The sequence below is a fragment of the Clinocottus analis genome, unplaced genomic scaffold, assembly GCF_023055335.1.
Source record: "Clinocottus analis isolate CAN_PGR_092001 unplaced genomic scaffold, fCliAna1.0.p SCAF_43, whole genome shotgun sequence".
NCBI classification, from domain to species: domain Eukaryota; kingdom Metazoa; phylum Chordata; class Actinopteri; order Perciformes; family Cottidae; genus Clinocottus; species Clinocottus analis.
This window is the reverse complement of record NW_027176187.1, coordinates 442,400-460,530: the sequence shown is the minus strand read 5'-3', so window position 1 is coordinate 460,530 and position 18,131 is coordinate 442,400. Positions and strand designations below refer to the sequence as shown.

Sequence of the window (18,131 nt, the reverse complement as noted above, 5' to 3'; positions counted from 1 at the left end):
GCCTTGTAGGCTTGCCTTGCTTTGACGGATAGTCAGACATTTGGGGTGACGCACGCAAGCACGCAAAATGGCCGATTTGACCACGCAAGGACGGCCATGCGTGTCTTGCGTCTCTGCGTAAAACCTGAGTATAAATCAGCCTTTACGCGTTTTTGCTGCCGGAGTTGGGAAATTTCCACTCGCGCATCGACCCGAGTTCGGCCCCCGACTAACGAGCTGTTCGTGCTGCTTCTCCACGTCTGATGCGCTGCCAGCTGGAAAATATGCGTTTACGCTGCTTCGGCGCAGCTGTGCATTGACTTTGCATGTAATCTTGGCGCGCATCGAAATCTTGACGCGGTGAGAACACAGCATAAGGCTGAGCCATGCCATCTGACAAAGAAAGCTCATTGCGGCTGCTTGTATCCGCAAACTCATCCTGTCGGATACTACTCAAAGCTCATGAGAGTCGGAGCGTAGATGGACTTGTAAATAAAGATCCCTCTTCACCACAACTGGCTTGGTACAAGGCTGCCAGCACCAAACCGCCTGTGCCATGCGCTGTATTCCCTAAATGAGTCTTTTGTCTCGGGTTTTGGCCTTGGCAACCCCTTCTGGCCAACTGGTACCTGACCCCTGGGCCAGCCACACCCAAAAAGACTTCCTCCACCATCGTGTCCACCAGTGGGTTCTTAAGTTACCGCCACAACAGGCACCGATGACCACAGCTACTCGCAGCCACTTTCAAAATGGAGGCTGGGAACTCTACGCCTTACAGAGACTCCAAGAGGGCCGGGTATCCGGTGCATAAGTACAAACAACCTTCAGAGCTCCGGGTCCGCCGGTAAGGTTTTGTTCCACGTCCCCAAAGCAAATCTGCTTTGCCAGGGGTCGGCATGTCTAGGTCCCCAATCTTGCCTACCACCCTGATCACATTGCACTGCAATCCAATCATTACCTGTAAGGAACCTTGTAAATAGCTTTTTTTGATGTGGCACAACCTTTTTGACATGTTAGGTTATATTCATTCTTGACATTCAGTTTTGCACGAAGGTGCTGTCAGTGTTTTGCAATACCTTTACATGAACACCATCATACTCTCTTACCAGCTTTTCTTTTAAATATCCTTCAAAAGATGTTTGAAGTATTTGTCTGATGAGTTTTTTTCACAAAAGAAACCCACTTAGGAAGGTCAAGGAAACATATCATGGTTGGGCTTAACCTAAGAGCTTAAAATATGTGTTGGTCTTATGTTTTAACATAAACATTGCAACATGAGTACAGAAAACATGTAACTTTAACTCAATAACACGTTGGGGCATGAGCACCAATGGCCCGGTTAAAAGTTGTCTGTGTTTTCACATAATCCCTGTGTGGGTGTTTTCCGTCTACGCACTGTGAGCATTTTCTCCTAGCAGCAACTGAGGAACAAGATGGCTTTACGTTGGACTTACTTGAAAGCCTTGTGCGTCTTATGCAGACGTGACAGTGTGCTTTGTGTGTTGATATCTGACACTAAAGGGCACGACGAAGCATCGGTATTTGACGCTCTGAGAATAAGACCTGGATGGACAGCTGGATAACGTTAGTGCCCCATCCATTAGGACATACTGCTCAGGGGATTCATATAATGAGTGGCTACTGAAATGTGTAACTATAGCAATATAAGTTCAAAAGTAATCTAGGTTTTCTTGATTTTACTTATATTTAACTTCTTTAACAAATACAAAAGAGCAGTAGTTGTGTCTTGATCAGGGTGAGTTACTGACTGTTTATCTGATCCCTCCAGTCTCCTGTGCTAAAGACCCAGACAATCACCATCTCAGACGTCACCAACTCCCTGAGAGGAAGTGTGACAAACAAGGACATCCCCTTAGTTCACACTGAGACCAAGACCATCACATACGAGTCAGCACAGGTGAGGGGAATTCTGGAAATTGAGCTGTAGTTGCCCCACACTGGGCGGCTGTGGCTCAGGAGCTTGAGTGGATTGCCCCCTGCGTTAGGGTTTGGTGATCCTCAGCTCCTCCTCATGGAGCAGTGTCCTTGGGGAAGACACTGAACCCTTACATGGGAGGTTGCTATGTGGGAGTGTGAATGGGCCAATGTGAGAAAATGTATTAAGCCCATGGATAAAATATCTAAATAACATCTTGTTGGTAAGAAGTTCTGAGGTTAAATATACAGCCCTTCTTCCAAGTGTGATTAGTATGTCTTTTAAAGTCTTTCAATTAAATACATCACAAATCACAATAGACAGGAGAGTTGAGTATGTTTGCATTTATTAATTTGAGGTTCTTCTGTAACACTTGAAAGGTGTCTCTCCCACAGCCGGTGGACGGCCTGGCAGAAAGGGACTCAGGAGTGCTGCTGAGCGCCCAGACCATCACCTCAGAGACCATCAGCACCACCACCACCACCCAGATCACCAAGGTCTGTCCACCCCACTAACTGTCCCACAGCCAGTCGCTAAAGAGCCACGGAGTAATAGTCCATCCCTACTCATCCATACTCACTTCTATCAGTGGTTTTGAGTTTTAACATCACACTATTTAAAAACTGCTGGAGTACACTGTCGATCACTTCTTCTCATCTCCATCAAAAACATGATGTTGGATAGAATGCCTCAGTCATTAACTATTTAACTGGCTAGTCCCCAATGTGTTGTTTTCTGTGAATTTCTTTCAATGATGTATTTTGAACATAATTCTGGATTGTTGTCCATATTTGCCAAATGGGTATCTGCTACTGAAATTACAATTAAACAAAGGAACTCATGTAAACAACTCTTTTATTGCACATTTGAGTCAATAATACACATGAGATGTTTTGTTGGTTCCATTTTGATCTTCCTGCCTGCCAGTCGGCAGTGCTTTGGCACTGGATATCTCACCTCCAACATGTGCAGGTGTCGTTGTTCCAGTGGCAGGCCGTGCATTTTGGATCTGAGCCTTAAGTGCCATCTGATGATATTGTTTACATAAATATGCGCATGACGGGTGCTGCGTCATTAACAGACAAAGTACTTTCAAAACAACAACACGATGCTGCGCAGGCCTGGACTGGGACAAAAATTCGGCCCTGGACTTTTTGGTCCAGACTGGCCCACCACTGTGCCAACTCGGTCCGTTGATGTACTGTACATATAATCACACAAGCCCTTAATAACACTACTACCCTGAATAATATCAATAATATAATCAATGGGTGGGTTTGGGGTCTCTGGTGAGAGAGATGATGTACTGGGCACAAACCTGGACGTGAAAAGTAGAGAAATAGTATTAAGAATTATGGAATATGTTTAAAAAACCCTAATATGTATGCAGATGTTTAGTTGTAACAGTTATTCAGGGTTTCATTAGTTTTAACTCTATAATGTGAAACGGGTCATTGTCTCATTGTCTCTTATTTGATGCAAATTAATCTGAAAATTTCCATAAATAAATGTTCAAAACAAGAAAAGCAAGGACAATAAACCATAAACATTGACAGAAAAAAATAGGTAAAGCATATTTGAACAAATTGGACAGTGGGTTGAAGAAAGTGTATTGATACTTAAAAGACTTTAACTCTGGTGACCTGATTTGTAATTATAAAAACTGTGAAAAAGTAGATCTGCATGCTCAAACCACACCACCATAAAATACTGGTTAATTGATGAGGATAGTATATCATTTTCCACACTTTAAAACTAGACTTACACCACACGCCATCTATTATGTCAAGTAAAGTTCATAGACAACGTTTCTGAACATTTAGTGAACGAGTGTTTAGCTAGCATGTTAGCTAGCACATACACACCTGCTATCACCACCATGTTAGCTAGCACACACACCTGCTATCACCACCATGTTAGCTAGCACACATACACCTGCTATCACCACCATGTTAGCTAGCACACATACACCTGCTATCACCACCATGTTAGCTAGCACACACACACACCTGCTATCACCACCATATTAGCTAGCACACACCTGCTATCACCACCATGTTAGCTAGCACACACACACACCTGCTATCACCACCATGTTAGCTAGCACACACACCTGCTATCACCACCATGTTAGCTAGCACACACACCTGCTATCACCACCATGTTAGCTAGCCTATCACCACCATGTTAGCTAGCACACACACCTGCTATCACCACCATATTAGCTAGCACACACCTGCTATCACCACCATGTTAGCTAGCACACACACACACCTGATATCACCACCATGTTAGCTAGCACACACACCTGCTATCACCACCATATTAGCTAGCACACACCTGCTATCACCACCATGTTAGCTAGCACACACACACACCTGATATCACCACCATGTTAGCTAGCACACACACCTGCTATCACCACCATGTTAGCTTGCACACACACCTGCTATCACCACCATGTTAGCTAGCACACACACACACCTGCTATCACCACCATGTTAGCTAGCACACACACCTGCTATCACCACCATGTTAGCTAGCACACACACCTGCTATCACCACCATGTTAGCTAGCACACACACCTGCTATCACCACCACCAGCCTCCTCCTCCCCTCCTGTACCATGGTGGCAGCGGGAGCCTCACTTTCACTGTCCGACGACACCTCCTCCTGAGAAGGACCCGCCGCGCCCAACGCAGCCAAAGCCCCGGAGCCGGAGGCTACGCCACCGCCGCCGGCCCCGCAGCAGCAAACATGTTTATTATATTTCTGCTCTTAGCAGCGTCAGTATTGACTACTGGGCCTGTCATACGGCCACTGGGCTGCTGGATTCACCGTGTCAGTTTACTTGCTTGACAAAGTGTCTTTACATACAAAAAAACAATCAGCCACTGCCGTGCCGGCCCATTACTGACCGGCCCACCGGGAAAACTCCCGGTGCTCTCTATGGCCAATCCACCCCTGATGCTGCGTTGTTTGCACAAGATGGAAACTGCTTTTATGTTCCACACTCCACGAGAACGTTTCCTCTCCTCCTCTCCGTATGTTTTTCCCTTCACAATAAAAGCCCCAGTACATCAGAACACTGATTCCTATGAAGCTGTTCAAGTACTCAATATAAATGCTTAGAGGTATAACAAAACATGACAAAACAATCCAACAAAACTGCAGCATGAAAACACAAGAGCACGAGCCGATCAGAGCGAATGACATTAACTTCTGTAAAATTCGGCTACTTTTTTTTTTCTCAACTTTGATCCATCCAGATGATATGTGTATTTTTGCGATTCTAAATTAATAGCAGTTGCAGAGACATTCGGTACAACATGTCTGTTGTATTGACAGAAGGCGTTCTGGCACACTGACCAATCACAGCGCATGTTAATGATCACGTGGCCCTGTGACCAATCACACGTCTTGGGTCTCCAGAAGACTCTTCCATGTATTTCAACCAGGCTGCTGTTCTTCAGAGGAAGCAGTGGCCAATGACAAGTTTGCGCCCTGGCCATTGACGTCGCTTCTTATTTCAACGTGGCTGGACTATTCGTCGAATCAGAGACCTGTATCAATCCCTCCACGCGAAACATCTTTCAATCGACGATCAGATGTTGACAAGAGGAGGCCGAAAGAGTTGGACCCGAACGTTAAAAACCCAGCAACAAAGCACTGACCGCGGGAGGACATCCACCCGAAGCTTCTCCTCAAGCTACATGCTAACCGGAGCTGGTTAGCTGGATGCTAATAAGCTTGAAGGATCGCTGCAGAGGTGAGTGTCAAAACCAGCAGATGCCTGTGTTAGAGTTCAATGTTTTATCTTTCCCACAGCAGAACGCATGTTGGACATTGTTAGATTTGGGTGCATATCATATCAGACTAAAACTTTATCTAAAATACCAATTCAACCCCAACAAGTTACTTTGTGTGTGTGTGTGTGTTTGTGTTATAGCTCCAGGCTAGAGCCTCAAGGTGGCTCCTGGCCTTTTGTATATGTTGATGAACCATCAAGACACACAAAACATAGTTTTTTTGTCTCTGATTGTTGTCTGTAGTATAAAGCCTGTTTGTAGTAGATATTTTCCCACAACTTATCTGTCTCTGTCTCTCTCTATATATTTATCTGTAGGTTTGTGACGCCATACTCACACACCAGAGAACGCGTTGCCTTCAAAGACCTCATCAGTGCCGCATTACTGCAGGGCCCCAGTGTGGATGTAGGGGCCTACTCTGTCAACACCCAGTGTGAAATGTGATGTTTCTCTTCCTGAATCTGTTCTGCTCTAAACCTCTTTCATGTGAGGGTCTGAGCTCCTCTTTTATTCTGTAAACCTCTGAAACCCAACCCAACGTTTCTTAAGCCATTCTGCTCTGAACCTCATGCCCAAAGTTACAGTTTGTTGATGGTTGTTATTGGACAGTGTTGAGCTGTTTTCTTGAAATAAATGTTTTTTCTTAAAGAATATTCTATTCAAAAACTCTTTTCTTCTCATTGTGGAGTACTATTTAAACCACACCGCCCAACTGCACCCACCCCAAAATAATGTCACCACTGAGAGGAAGACAGGAGACATGTGATTGGATAAAAAATACTGTTAAACAGGAAGAAGCCAAAAGAAACCTGAAGGAGCGGATGAACACATGAAGGAGCAGATAAACACATGAAGGAGCAGAGGAGAACATTATAAGGAACAGATGAACACATGAAGGAGCAGAGGAGAACATTATAAGGAACGGATGAACACATGAAGGAGCAGATGAACACATGAAGGAACAGATGAGCACATGAAGGAGCAGATGAACACATGAAGGAGCAGAGGAGAACATTATAAGGAACAGATGAACACATGAAAGAGCAGATGAACACATAAAGGAGCAGATGAACACATGAAGGAACATATGAACACATAAAGGAACAGATGAGCACATGAAGGAGCAGATGAACACATGAAGGAACAGAGGAACACGTGAAGGAGCAGATGAACACATGAAGGAACAGATGAGCACATGAAGGAGCAGATGAACACATGGAGGAGCACATGAAGGAACAGATGAGCACATGAAGGAGCAGATGAACACATGAAGGAACAGATGAACACATGAAGGAGCAGATGAACACATAAAGGAGCATTGAAGCACATGCAGGAACAGATGAACACATGAAAGAACAGAGGAACACATGAAGGAGCAGATGAACACATGAAGGAGCAGATGAACACATGAAGGAGCAGATGAAGGAGCAGATGAACACATGAAGGAGCAGATGAAGGAGCAGATGAACACATGAAGGAGCAGATGAACACATAAAGGAGCAGATGAACACATGAAGGAGCAGATGAACACATGAAGGAACAGATGAACACATGAAGGAGCAGATGAACACATAAAGGAGCAGATGAAGGAGCAGAGGAACACATGAAGGAGCAGATGAACACATGAAGGAGCTGATGAGCACATGAAGGAGCAGATGAAGGTGAGATGAACACATGAAGGAGCAGATGAACACATGAAGGAGCTGATGAACACATGAAGGAACAGATGAACACATGAAGGAGCAGATGAACACATGAAGGAGCAGATGAACACATGAAGGAGCAGATGAACACATGAAGGAACAGATGAGCACATGAAGGAGCAGATGAACACATGAATGAACAGATGAACACATAAAGGAGCAGATGAACACATGAAGGAGCAGATGAACACATAAAGGAGCAGATGAACACATGAAGGAACAGATGAACACATGAAGGAGCTGGGACATGAGAGAACGTGATAATACATGTAGTGTATTTGTGAAAAACAATTGCATTATAAAATTGCTATGACTTTTAATTATAAAAAATAATAACAATAAATTCAATAACTTTGTGATTCTGTCTGGTTCAGTGCTTAAGAAAAGAACCATATGCAACTCTCGGAAACCACATTTTATTTTTGATTTTAGTTCGAAAGACAAATTCATTTGAACCTAAAAAGAATCCAAAGCTAACTCTGCAATGAGCTTCAGACAGGCATGCTACGCTAAAACATCTTAGCTTTCAAATAAAACGGGAGTCAAAGCTCACGTGGAAATTCTCTGTTAATTCCCTGTAGTTAACTTCCAGGTTGGATCCTCAAATCTGGAGCATCATTATCTTCAATGGCCGCGTTTCCCAGATTCGTTAAGGAGCTCTTAAGCGCTAAGAGCTTTTAAGGATGCCCCGTGTGATGGCGCTGCCGTCCCACAGCGTGGACTGACTGGACGATGCCGCTCTGACACTCTTCTCATGTTAACAACCATGCAGAGCTCTGCAGTATTGTTAGTTCATTAAGAATAACAAAGCCATGCCAATGGAAACACAATACTGTCATTCGTTGTCCATCTCAAAAAAAATAACTAAACCCCAAAGTTTTAGCTAGTGCCCAACTCTAAGTACAGTACTAATCTAAGACTATTTATTTTTATAAAAGTGTGTAGGGGTTTTGTCAGATGTATGTCAGATGTATTGTCAGCTCATTTTCCATAACCAGTGTATTACACAGCACACACCTTTTCTCTCCTTACTGAGGACTTGAAATAAAGCCATCAGCATTAAATAATTAAAGCGGGTGAGTTAATGCTCTGAACCCCGAAAAGTTTTTGTTTTTTTTAGTATTTAAGGAAAGAATAAGTTGTGATACAAAGTATAGTCTCAGCTGAGGTCTTTTCAGTTCCAGTGGATCTCAGACTGAAAGCAGTTAGCTGTCGACACCTCTCCCAAAAAGCCTCCAACCCAGCCTGCAGTTTGTCATTATACTTTCACAGAGAATGGAGGGACTTCACCCTATTGGTCGAAAATACAAGCAATACATGGCTGCATAGTTTGCAGGTAGGCGGAGCCGTCGTCTGGTTGGTTCCTACAGGATGTGCAGGCATGTCCACGCCTCTTGGCACGTGATCCCAGTTTTTGCCTCTCAGGTGAACACATGATGTGATTTCCTTTGTCACGCCGGCCGCCATTTTGTCCACCATGTGGCAACTGGAATCCATTACATAGTTTACAATCATGGCAGCACCAAGAGGCATTATGTCACTGTCTCTTAGCTTTTAGTTTCTTTTGACTTGTCTTGTTCTGTGTCTTGTCTGTAAGGATGTGTTTCACATGTTGCTTCCTGTCTTGGTCAGGTCTTTCCTGGTTAAATTAATGTTTTAAATGCATCCAAAACGTACACTGAAACTCTCTCCGCTGCCTATATACATCAGAAGAGGTCCATTTCACACACAGAGGCAGAAGGAGATAAAAGCATTAATGTTGTCACTGATACGTATTGATATGAAAGGAAACAGACTCCAAGTTGTAATTTTCTAAGTCATGTTTTAGGAGCAACTTTATTGAGCTGAGTTTGTTCATAATACTCTTTAGTAGGATTTAAAAGCATGTTTTCTTGAAACAATCGCTGCTGAGCTTGGTCTACGTTTGTAAACCCTGTTCGTACTCTCAATTTCTTAAATAAGACATTGCTTTACTTCTACATTTCATACATCCACGGTCCTTTGCAGCATCCTCCAAAACAGTTTTTCTGGCTTCCTGCCAACGTGTATTCAGTTGCTATCCATGGAGAAACAGTGAAGATGCATGTTGGTTTTCTAAGCTAATCCTTAGCTCGTGTCGTGTCTCTGTTGCAGACGGTCAAAGGAGGGGTCTCTGAGACTCGCATTGAGAAGAGAATCGTCATCACTGGAGACACTGAAATCGATCACGACAAGGTAAAGAATGTCGCTGATGGAAGAAGATCAGTATTGTGTCATGCTTCACTGTTCAAACAAAATGGAATAATGCCGTTTTTCCTCAAATTCATGAGATGAGAAGCTGGAATTATTGAATTGCTTAATTTGCCTCATTGAGCAATTGTGTGCATAAATCAAGTAAATCTGTTCTGCATGCAAGTCATTTGAACTCATCCATCATGTTCTACTGAACGAGCCTGGATCGCTGTCCTTCCTCCACTTCCTTCAGGCTTTGGCTCAGGCCATCAAAGAGGCAAAGGAGCAGCACCCGGACATGTCTGTTACCAAAGTGGTCGTCCACCAGGAGACAGAGATCAGCCCCGAGTAACAAGACTGATGCTGGAAGGTGAGTTTGAGCCAAACACTTGACAGGTTGGTCCAGAGAGGCAGAGAAGGTTGCTGCTCCGCTCGGTTTGAGAGATCAAAATACTTGAAGTATAAATGATATAATATCTCTTCTTTGGAAACTGAAATGCTTACACTGTGAGAGAAGGGAAGAAGGCCCAGAATGAACTCCTGCTGTCCTCCCCTCATTAATCTGATGTCATACATTCTTTTCATCAGAATTTGTGATTGTCCAAAACTAGTAAAAGAGAGGACGTTCTCTCTTTGGGTCGTTACTAATCAACAACCGGATTACATTGTGACATTGTGTTGGTCCAATGGTCATTTCCAAATGTCCTCTTCAATTCTCTGTCACTGTATTGTACAGAAGCAGCATCTGTCTTGAATACATCACAACCTCATATACATAAAGGTGCTGTGGTTTGTTTTGCTTCCCGTCTTCCTCAATCCCCAATTTCACTCTGCTATTAGCTGATCTGGAGCCAGGAGACATATGGAAGCAGCTTTTGTTCACACCCATCAACCCTGTGGTGTCTTTACCACAAACAAGGGAACTAGTTGGAATGAGTACTCATGTGTTTTGGACCTCAGTGAACACGATGGCCCTTTTCTCTTGTAGCGCACCTGCGCAGCAACGACTGATGGTATCATGGAGAACAAAGTGAATTACAGGTTTGCTCGATCACGAAGACACATTTCTTGAAACGGTCACCCATTTTCGTAAAACTGCAAACACAAAACCTCACCATGAAGAAACTATTTACAAAACCTCTGAATCCTCTTGCAAAATGAACCTTTCACCTCAAAACAGTTTCACCTGAGCTCAAAATCAAACACTGCTTTCAAATCATAAACAAAGGGATCAAAATAATATACACTACCAAGCAGTCAGTAAATACAAGAATAAAAAGAAAACGCATTGTTCAAAACATATAGTTCTTAAGGAGAAGTAGATTTTTAATCTCAAAACAAATTTCATGTGAACGAATTACAGTCGCTCAAACCTGATCAGAAATTACTGCTGTGCTTTGCAATTTATTGTGTTCTTCCTCCTCCGTGTACCTCTATTGTCACAGTACTGGACCCTGTGTACCTCTATTGTTACAGTACTGGACCCTGTGTACCTCTATTGTCACAGTACTGGACCATGTGTACTTCTATTGTCACAGTACTGGACCCTGTGTACCTCTATTGTCACAGTACTGGACCATGTGTACCTCTATTGTCACAGTACTGGACCATGTGTACCTCTATTGTCACAGTACTGGACCCTGTGTACCTCTATTGTCACAGTACTGGACCCTGTGTACTTCTATTGTCACAGTACTGGACCCTGTGTACCTCTATTGTCACAGTACTGGACCATGTGTACCTCTATTGTCACAGTACTGGACCCTGTGTACCTCTATTGTCACAGTACTGGACCCTGTGTACCTCTATTGTCACAGTACTGGACCATGTGTACCTCTATTGTTACAGTACTGGACCATGTGTACTTCTATTGTCACAGTACTGGACCCTGTGTACCTCTATTGTCACAGTACTGGACCCTGTGTACCTCTATTGTCACAGTACTGGACCATGTGTACCTCTATTGTCACAGTACTGGACCATGTGTACCTCTATTGTCACAGTACTGGACCCTGTGTACCTCTATTGTCACAGTACTGGACCCTGTGTACTTCTATTGTTACAATACTGGACCCTGTGTACCTCTATTGTTACAGTACTGGACCATGTGTACTTCTATTGTTACAGTACTGGACCATGTGTACCTCTATTGTCACAGTACTGGACCCTGTGTACCTCTATTGTCACAGTACTGGACCATGTGTACCTCTATTGTTACAGTACTGGACCCTGTGTACCTCTATTGTCACAGTACTGGACCCTGTGTACCTCTATTGTCACAGTACTGGACCCTGTGTACCTCTAGGAAAGTTCTCCTCTTTGAGAGAAGAGTGCAGATCCTGCAGTGATCCCTTAAAGTGCTCTGCATGGTGGATGGTGGAGGCTGCTGGAGCGGCTCTGCTTGTTGACACAGAAGCTACATGACAATACGTGCTTCCACGTCAGTCGGCGAGGCTACGGAAGCGTGCACGCACCTACATAAATTGTAATGCGTTCATGACGTTTATCACATTTACTTATTATTCATGTTTGACCTCACGCGGGCCGGACTGGGAGAACCGTGAGACGCCAGGTCTGAACTACGTCTGGAGAGATTTAAAGCGATAAATTCTTCCCAATGCAAAAAAACCAACGTGCAGTTAACGCATGATCAAATAGTTAACAAATAGTAAATCTTACGTCAACACGTTGATTTGCCCAGCCCTAATTTGAGTGTTTTAGCAATTGAGAACAACTGTAATACTACCTCGGCCTTGTCGATTCACAGCCTTGTGAGTCGTGCTAGCAATTAGCATGTGCTTATTGAAACAACGACTGCCTTGATGGATGGTATAAGTTAAAAACAGTCCAGCTACATAACTCCATACATAAGCAGCTTTTGTGTGTTTAAACTACCTTTAAGTATATCATGAAAATCTTTTTTTAGAAGATTTTGAGGAATAGAGTCTCGACGAGTGTTAACCCACTTGGAATCAGGATTACTACATTATTCTTTATACTCTGAGCTTTGCAGTCTCATAAAAAAACAACTGCTGAACTTTGCCTTGACTGACTCAGGATCTCAGCGCTCACTTCACTGCTGTGTTCAGGAATCAGACGCTAAATACACACAGGTCATGCTAAATCAGATATTAGTCCTGCATTAGTAACCACAGCGAGGACATTTGCAGGATTACATCTGCAGAATGGATAGTGCCAATCAACACAGAAAAGATGTAGGGAGAAAAACAAGAATAAAACAAGTAAAATAAACATGTAATCGTACAGTAAAGTAAAAAAAAATGTAATTGAAAGTGATATAGTCCGACTGGATGGTTGTTAATATTGCACAAGGGATTGGAGTGATTATTTATATTGCACAGTGTGTACATTGGATCACTACTGCACATGAATGAAGGAATGAATCAATGGAGAGACACTGGTCTCCTGGAGCAGCGCTGCTTGTGCAGTCTGACAGCGGCAGAAAGGAAGGACTCGCGCTGTCTCTTTCTATTCTGCTGATTTCCTTGATTTTTTTTCAGTTCTTCAGCTGGTATTGTGAAGGGCACGCTGCAGGCTGTGTGATGGAGGTTGTTTGTGGGAAAGTAAGTGAAAAGGTGGAAGGAGCTGGATGTTGTGGGAAAGGGGGAGGGGCCATGTGCAGGCGATGGGGGAGCAGCAACAGGGAGGACTGGATGGGGGAGGAGGATGACTGATCACCCTCTTCTGTCCCACGGGCTGGGAGTCGGCTTGTACATTTCCACAGCTCTAAGTCCATCAGTAGAGTAGCAGAGTCATCGCTGTCAACACTTCCTCCAGAAAAGGTTTACATTGAACGCCCTCCCAGCTCAAGCAGCTTAATCCCTCACTCTCCTGAGGCTCTTCATGAGAAACACCTGCTGGAAGTTGAGTTATTAGCTCTACGACAGCGATGACTGTCACCTGGCCCGCGGACCCGTTTTCAGTGCTTCCTGGGCCTTAAACACTAAAATATATACATATATTTTTTTTTTCATTCTGTGTTTTTATTTTGAAGGGACTTTTTTATTATGAAGTGGAGTGTCATTGTTTTTCAGTATTTACCTCGTGATGAGGTCATCACAAGAAAAGTTCCTCTTGTATTTCTAAATCCTTTTGAATTTCTTTTTGTTTAATTTACTTTGAATTTGTGTTGGAGCCGCTGCTCCAGACAGTGACTTTAGAGACGTGTTGTCTTAGAGTCAGTGAGTGAGTATTCGCAGGTAAAGTTAGCTCATTTCAGTCTTTTTTAATCTTCTGAGTTGTTGACTTTTAGTTTGTGATGAAAGCTGTTGAGTGTTTAAAAATTGCTGAAGATTCTGAATTGTTATGTATGTTGTAATACCTCGTGTCCTGAAGATGCAATTTGTGGTTTTTAATTTAAAACAACTAATTGAGTGTAAAAGATAATAATTCCCTCTCTAGCGCCACCAGCTGGTCGTTTTGGTTTGTCATTAAACTTGTTGTTGTGTTGCATACATATCCTTCTTCATGAAAAACGGTTGAGAAGTTGAGAATGTTCTTGGTCTGGGTGATGAAGGGGTCACGGGGTCAGGAGCAGACCAGCTGATCTCCAGACTCCACGAGGTCGCCAACGGCAAAAAGATAGTGAACTCAACTGGTATTTGTAACTAAAGGAAAAGGGATTTAAGCAGAATGGTGATTATTCTGTTGTGTTTTTAAGTATTAAGTAATAAGGGAATTTAACATGTGAACAATTACAGCAGTTGTGTTTCCACAGCAACTTGAGATCGTCACCTGGCCTTTCTTGTTTGCTCTGGCCAGTTCATCACAAGCACCCATGTCATCATTGGCAGTAATATCATGTCAATATCATATTGCATTGCTCAACGTACTCACATAAGTAACTTTTATTATGGCCGTATCAGCCCAACTGTGATGAAACATCTTTGTATTGAACCTTTCCCCTTCGTCTGGTCATCGTCTGATTCTCCTTCATGGTGTTTTTATGTGTTGGGATCTGAGGTTTGGCTGTTAAAGTCCACTAAAAATATTGTTCTCTTCTTTTCTTTCTCTGGTCATCTGTCAACCTCTCTTTCTCTCTTTCATTCACTCATTCAGCGGCGTCGGTCCTCTCAGCGGCCCCACGCTGCCCCCCCTGCGTCTCCATCGCACCATGTGACCGCAGCATCACCTCCAGCTGCTGCTGCGGCGCGGACACCAGCCCCCATCAGAGGGACCGCGCTTCAATGTCCAACTACGACCTTTGACCTCCATGAGCATAGTGTTTGGCCTGCAGGAGACGGAGACGCTCCCGGTATTTCCCACAATCCCCTCTGCTCCACTAAAGATCAACCATGCTGGACTGAAGGAAAACACTTTTTTAAAGAGGAAAAAAGAAAATAAAGTACAGCATTTGTGGATTCATTCCTCTCTAATTTGTCTAGAGAGTTTAAGAAAATTTCCAAGGGCATTTGGTCTTTTAATCTTGAGATTACTGGTACTTTATTTTTCTACAGATTTTCTTAACATCACAATTGGTTGGATGACTTGGAGTGTAGGTGTTTTTTAACCATCTGTTCTCACATCATTATCAAAGGGATTGTGGGTGACTTGTCTTGGCATTGTCCTTGCCTCTCTCAAATGTAACTGTAAGTTTGGAGTCATTTCTTGTACAGTAAATATTTTATTTTCCCTCTCAATGCAAAAAAATATTTTTTCAATTTCTGTATAAAAAAAGATTCATTTTATGAAACCACTTCAATCACTCCTATCATCTTATTTAGAGTTCTGACTTCATTTGTTGGGTGATCTTTACATCTTTTGATTGACTTTGTTGTTGTTGTTGTTGTTGTTGTGCTTATTTATCAGGACCAAGTAGACATCAGTGTATTGAACAAAATCTTTATTTATGCCCATGTGTTTTCTTTGTGTGTTTGTTTTAGATGTACTCAGCTCAGTTGTTTGTAACCTCATGATTTTGTATTGAGAGCTTTCCAGTTATCGGATAGTTTTAGTCATTTTTACTGATTATGAAATCAGCATCGACAGTATTTCTGCATATGTCTCACATTTCTACTTTTCTACCAAATGGGCAGTGTGTACTCATCCAGAGAGGAGGAAACCAAGTGACCTCAAACATGACAAAGGTTAATAAAAGGACATTAGATGACTGTCTGCTTGAATGTATTGAAGCAGTTGAAAAGTGAAGAGACAACACAGGATGAGAGTGACTCAACTCCAGCCTTTGCATTCACATTTTTATTGATTATAACCTGATTAAAGCACCGAGCTCCCCAAACCCGCAGCGCCCATTATCAGACAAGGAAGTGATAAAATAAGTCAAGTGAGATTTCCTACTGGATCTCCTGAACCACGATGTTGATTAACTTCATTTAAATTACTGAAATACAGTAAGGACTTGTTGAAGACTTCTATCCCAGCTGAACAAAAGTAACTTACCGTTAAGTTCAGGTCATTTCATAAACCCTGGAACCTCAAAAACCTCGGCGTCACTTTTTCGCGAGGCCACACGTCACAAAGTTGGATTTCAATAAAGACACCTCCCGAAACCCTCGGAGCTCGTATGAATCGAATGCTAATAATAAGGTATGATAGATTCTTGTGGGTTGGATATTAGTACCTGAAAAATGCGGCCGGCCTGTTTTCTTTTCCGACTGGTTCGACTTTTCAGACTGCGATGGCTTCCGTAGTCGGGGGATGTTTCTTCCCACGAGTCACATGTCTTAAGCAGAGGTTTATGCAAATTTGAATACTCAGCATGCCCCAATCCGAGCAGGTTTAGCCATAAAGGTTCTATCTTTTTTTGAAGGTTTCTTTTTTTGAACCGAACAACACAGTTTTTTGACTGAAGTCTTTGGGAACAGGTCAAGACTCTGTCGCTGTTGTTCAGGCCTTGAACCATGGAGTTGGAAAAACTCAGAGGGGCTCCAAGAGGCATTTTTGGGAAATCTTGCTCAGTTGATGCTGGATGATCATAGTTATGATCAAAATATGTCCCTCGGGGCTAAAAAGGTTAACGCAATACTCCAATTATTGCGACTGCCATGTCAAGACATGAACAAGGTTCTCTAGATTAATTACACTCAATCACACCAGAAAGGCTGTTGGGTCCAGAAACATGAGCGGTCAGATTGTAAAGAAGCCAACACGTTATTAAGATATCTAGAGTTACAAGACAAAAACACAATTCATACACACAAAATAAATAGTTGGTCTTTAATTTGACGTCTAAAACATCATCATCGGCAAAAGGTGTTAGAATATGGAGTGGCTAAAATTATATTTAAGAATAGGGAACTAAAGAAGGCCCAGGATAGATCCTTGTGGGTCTCCTACACTAACTCTAGCACTTGATTTTGAGACATTCAAAACAAAAAATCTTTTAGCACAATGTATTTGATTGACCAGGCCATTTACAGTTTAATGTATTACAATGGATGTCTCTGGGACTCCATTATAATCTATTACTATATCTATTACTAACTATTACTGTAACATGGTTACATTGTACATGGTAATGTTGGCATATTGAGTTCATACAAACACACCAACATTTGATTGTTGATATTTAAAAATATATATAACCTCCTCAGTACACACTGCCCATCCAAATCAGACACTATTTAGTAGTTTATATATTGTTCATTTTTAAACACGATGCTTTTTTAGAACACAATATTCTGTACAGTCAAACGTGTTGTTCTGTCACTGTGCCGTAGTCTTCATCATGACACTCCCTGTTCTGGTTGGCAACAAGCAAACCAACATTTCTAAGTTCTTTTTTAATTGTAACCCTCGCTTTACCGTCACAGGACGATTTAGTAGAAGCACCATGCACAGAATAAACATAAATGTCTACAATGTCTTTGATCAAGTTCTGTCTGTAGTCCTGATTATGATATCACTGTTTACATGTGTCATCTGCAGATAGATACAAGGAGAGAGAGAGAGAGAGAGAGAGAGAGAGAGAGAGAGAGAGAGAGAGAGAGAGAGAGAGAGACAGAGACAGAGAGAGACAGAGACAGAGAGAGAGAGAGAGAGAGAGAGAGAGAGAGAGAACACTGTTTGAAGAGTTGACTATATGACTTATGTTATCAGACTGAAACATGGAGAGCACAGCTACTCTCACACTTCTAAGATGTCTCACATAGTTTATAGAAGTCAAATGATTCTTAGGCGTTGTTGCCTGTTTTCAGCCGTATGTCTATATTTCTGCATGTACATTTAGATAAGTCATACTCATTGAATGTGTACACACCTAGAGCTGATTCTGATTATATAAATAACAACATATTAATTGAGGTAGTTGCTGTTCCTGTGAAACGGAGCAACAGGGCCATTGGGTTCCCCAGATTACATGTCGGTTACTGAAACATTTACATCAGCAGGTCATATAAGCTTCTTTAGCTCAGAGCAACAGGTCATGACCTTGTTCAGCTCAGAGCAACAGGTCATGACCTTGTTCAGCTCAGAGCAACAGGTCATGACCTTGTTCAGCTCAGAGCAACAGG

General features: G+C 42.6%; 1 protein-coding gene across 7 annotated transcripts in view; it reads left to right on the top strand.

The window, feature by feature from the left end:
• epb41a (erythrocyte membrane protein band 4.1a) overlaps positions 1 to 17,470 on the top strand; it is an 81,848-nt gene extending 64,378 nt beyond the window's left edge. For 4 of the 7 annotated variants that reach the window (XM_068599122.1, XM_068599120.1, XM_068599115.1 and 1 more), the window contains 5 exons: positions 1,769 to 1,897; positions 2,296 to 2,412; positions 9,562 to 9,642; positions 9,893 to 10,009; positions 14,719 to 17,470. In XM_068599122.1, coding sequence (XP_068455223.1) covers positions 1,769 to 1,897; positions 2,296 to 2,412; positions 9,562 to 9,642; positions 9,893 to 9,991 — 426 coding nt within the window. In that variant the 3' untranslated portion in view covers positions 9,992 to 10,009; positions 14,719 to 17,470. The remainder of the gene's footprint in view (positions 1 to 1,768; positions 1,898 to 2,295; positions 2,413 to 9,561; positions 9,643 to 9,892; positions 10,010 to 14,718) is intronic. The other 3 variants (XM_068599114.1, XM_068599117.1, XM_068599118.1) reach the window with 3 other exon arrangements.
• Positions 17,471 to 18,131: the final 661 nt, after the last annotated feature.